The following is a 4,388-nucleotide window of genomic DNA, read 5'->3' on the forward strand; positions in this document are numbered from 1 at the left end:
GCTCTCTGGTTTCCCTGGAAAATTAAAGCACAGAGTTAACACTTCACCTCTGAACTCACAGGTTGTGTGGATCAAGCCCTGAACTCATTTGGAGCGGATGTTCTCACCTCGAGCCTGACGAGGCGAACGTGATCTACAGTGCATGAGGAGGAGTTCAGCCCACACGGCATCAGCAACATTGAATGAAGGTCAGAGCAGAACAACTCTGTAGGCAGCTGTGGAGAAACACATGAGTGCAACAAACAGGTTTTTTACCATTAGAAGGGCAGATTTCTAAAAAACAAACGGAGCCAGGTTTGGTGTGTGAAGCTGTGGACAATAAAATCAAACCAACAGAAGATGAAATCGAAGATGATCAAGCTTGCACGACGAGTTTCTCATGAAGCAAAGGTCAGAAAAACATTCTTCATTCTAAACCAAACCAACGCTCACAGGAAATGTCAGGAGAGTTTAAGCCCAGGAGACCACACAAGATAAGAATCTGCAAAACACTCGCTCTGAATACTGAAATTGTAAGAGCTTTTAACCGTCTTACACTATTGGACCAGTCCCTAGTTTGTACGAGTGTGTAAATCCAGTTTTTCTGACCCAACCTCAATGTCAGATACTAAATAAAGGAGATTACACAACACTGACACAGTGGAGAGGAGTGTGTAAGATGTGAAGTCTCTCCCTTGATGAGGTTTTGTTCCGTTTCCATTTGGTACACTGGAATGTGAAATTAGACAAACAGAAACCACAAAGGAGTTAAAAGGTGTAAAGTTTTCCATCTGCCAGCAACCAGAAGCCAGATGAATGTCGTCTGTAAAAATTCAAATTCCATCAAATATTAACAAACCCTGTTTTCTCAGTGGTTTTGCTTCTTTTTTACTGATGGGTTTTGGTGATTTTTCGTCAGACGACGTACAGTTATAAAATCATGATTTGACCCAGACGTAGACTTACGGTGTTGACCTGGACTTTGATTTTCTCAAACAAACAGACAGTTGTATAAAGAGATTGTTGAGAGATAAAACAAATATACCTATCTCTCCGTCCATTGTTTTCCCGTCATTTCCAGGTGTTTTTCTGTTTTTTCCTGCTTTTTAGGGAGAAAAATCCTAAAATGAACAAATGCAATTTGTTGGATCAGGAACAGTTCGTCATATTCTTTGTTTCTCACCTGAGGACTGAGATCTGAAGGTAAACTGTTGCTTTTTCTTAGAGGAACGGCTCATCACTTCACATTTCAGTAACTCATATTTCTTTGACGTGTAAATGAAATGAGAAGTTGAAAAGCTTGCAGTGGCTGAGCAGCGATTCTGTGAAGTCCTCAAGTCTTTGTTATATTTATCCACATCTGTACCAATAAACTGCCACTTCACTGAGACTGACTGTCTACAGTCTCCATACGTCGACACAAAGCAGGTTAACGTCACCTCATCACCGTCCTTCTGTTCAGTTACTGGTGAAGACGGAGACATTGAGAGAGAAAGACAAGAGAGAAATGAACTTCATCACTGTAATAATCATCATGATTGTAAAGTTTCAGAGTTTTGTTCTAACAGACAGTTTGATGTAAATACTCACTGGTAACAACAGACAGAAGAACCAGAGCATCTGGAGCTTGTTGTCGTCCTGATTCAAACTGTCTGCAGACGTACAGACCAAAATCCTCACGTGAGACGTTCTTTAGAACCAGAGAACAGTTCTCTGTCAGACTCAGTCTGTCTGATTTAGTCTGAGCATCTTTACCAATCTGACCCTGGACAACCAGGTCTACAGATGATTCTATTGAATGACTGAAGGTCCAGTAAGTACTGCCACATTTATCCTGATCATGTCTGGCATTTTTACAAGGCAGAGCGGCTTCATCTCCATCTCTGACAAAGAATGAATCTTGTCCTGTGACAGCTGCTGAGAAGACGAGAGAGAAACATGAACAAATGAACTAAAGTAAGGACACGACTGACATGTCAGCGTCAGGATCATTTTAGACACAACTGCAGTTAAATGTCCCTCGAACGTGGTTTCCAAGAGACCACTGAACACACCACATTAAAAACAAGCAGCATGAAGCAATCGAGTGCTAGTATTACTCATATCAATAAAGTGTTGTAATGTCTTGTACTGTATGTGTCCTTACCTGTAAACTGAAGCACCAGCATCAGGTTTAAAGACATTTTAATCCATCCGAATTCAAACATTGTTCCCGTGTTGCCCATCTTTTCTTTTCTGCGTCTCGTTCTCACGCTCGTCTCTGATCTACTTCTTAAGAACAACTCGTGCAATGTGGTGTTTACTTCCTGAGAGAAGTGTTTATCAGTTCCTCATTGTGACATCTCTCCTCTTTTGTAATGTGCTGTGTTCATGAAGGAAGAGTTTCTCCCCGATGAGCAGTCAGCACCCTGACAGCAGGTGGTGTCTGTCTAACCGTCACCCAGGATAACTTTTCCTTACCTGGCTTAACTGAACCTAACATTGACCGTCCTGGTTACCTGTGCTACAGTGCTGGTTATCACCTGGCTCAGTGAACTCGACATTTCATCTTAATAAAACAATCATAACTTCTGAAATAAGATACACAGCAAAATATGAACAAGACATACAAATAAAATAAAGACAATTAAAGGAAATAAATGCAGCATATAAATAATGATCATGAAACACAAATAGTTACAAAACCAAACTACAACATGAGACCACCATGAAAGGAAAGATATTAAGGAAAATATTTAAAGCTTTACAAGTTTCTACTGTTTTTATTGCTTCACTGTTCTTTAGTCCATGTAATGAATCAATATAGTGTTCAGTTTGTGAACCCTGGGTTTACCTGTGCAGGTACGAGCGCCTTCATGTGACATTGTCAGAACCACTAATAAAGTATTAATACGACATGAGAAGAAACGCTGACACTTGCAGGTAAATTCAGTTCCAGCGACGTCACAAAGTGATACTCAACAAGGTGAAATGTAAACACTATGATCACATGACGGGAATAACAAAGAAACACTAGAAACAACGTCCAACGACTAAAGTCAAACTGAGGATAAACTATAAATAACAACAAGAATTAACAGCAAGGACCTCTTTTGTCTGATGATGAACAAACTCTATGAACATGTGATGCAGGTAAAGTTAAAGTGATGTCAGACTGTTTCTGTTTCTGACTCTAACGTTCATTTATAATCATGGAAATATTTCATATTATTCTAATTAATGAAATCAGAGTTTTAGTTTCTATTTCTAGTTGTGGTCAGAGAGTCTGATCATGTCATTCTGAGCTGCACTGTAAAAAATAATCCTAATTTTACGGAAAATAACTCTTAAGTTTTCTAACAGTAATTCTCTGTTTTTTTTTAAGATTGTGAACAAAAGTCTGTAAAATGACAGAAATGATGTGAATTAACAGCCAAACTTCTATTTGAAGCATTATGCCAATAATAATGAATTACATTTATTTCCCATTTCTGTAAAGACAAATTACTGTATTATTTATACTGTGTTATTTCTGCTTTCTTAAATTACATACAAATCTGTGTAAAATGACAATAATTATCTGTAATTAAAATATAGCTTGTTAATATAAAGGTTAATGTCCATACTAACAATTTAAAGATTCTCTGTAATTTCAGGATGAATCTTATTAGTTTTACATTTATGTGACTTCTACATTCAAACTTTGTGATTCTGGATGAAATGTAGCAAACTTTTTTTCATCACATCAAACATTCAAACTTCAAACAAAAAGAGTTTGAAGTACTGGAATGTATCCCAGCATGCACTGGGAGGAAAGCAGGAAATTGGTTTATCATACAATCAGACACACACACACACACACACACACACACACACACACACACACACATGCAACAATCACAACACACACACACACACACACACACACACACACACACACACACACACACACACACACACATTCAGACCTATGAACAGTTTAGAGTCCTCAGTGAATGAAATGTCATGTCTTTTGTTGTAGTAATCAGAGTCCTGGAGGAAACACAAGGAGAACATGCAACACTGCAGGAAGAAGCAGGGCTGAAGCTGAACCCAGGAGCTTCTTGCTGTTGTCTTCCTGCCTGGACTTTACTAGTCTGTGTGGAGAGGGTGGGGTGGGGAGGAGGGAGGGGTGGATCTGACCTGTGTCCTCGAGGACACCAGGTAAACCCACCTGCATCAACCTGACAGCAACAGGCTCCTGGCTGAGCCGTGCGAAGATGCTGCTAACACGGTTAGCTGTCACAACTGTTACATCAGTCTTACAGGCTGACTGCAGATATCATATATGTGAGGAGTAACTTGTAATGTTATTGTAGCTGAAGTAGCATGTGTGCTAACGTTAAACTGTAAAAACCACAGTGTAAAACGTTTTCTAACACTAAGACCGG

The 4,388-nt window shown here is 39.3% G+C and overlaps 1 protein-coding gene across 1 annotated transcript; it reads right to left on the minus strand.

Annotated features, from left to right (window-relative positions):
• Positions 1-1,024: 1,024 nt before the first annotated feature.
• On the minus strand, positions 1,025-2,256 carry LOC111240204 (the record flags this gene model as incomplete). Its single annotated transcript, XM_022770174.1, has 4 exons — positions 2,126-2,256; positions 1,570-1,896; positions 1,163-1,444; positions 1,025-1,078 (listed from the first exon to the last, which is right to left on the minus strand). Coding segments are annotated over exons 1-4 (742 nt in total), but the record flags the coding sequence as incomplete, so codon positions are not given.
• Between the last annotated feature and the right edge of the window lie 2,132 nt (positions 2,257-4,388).

The sequence above is a fragment of the Seriola dumerili genome, unplaced genomic scaffold (assembly GCF_002260705.1).
Source record: "Seriola dumerili isolate Sdu_G_001 unplaced genomic scaffold, Sdu_1.0 BDQW01022209.1, whole genome shotgun sequence".
NCBI classification, from domain to species: Eukaryota; Metazoa; Chordata; class Actinopteri; order Carangiformes; family Carangidae; genus Seriola; species Seriola dumerili.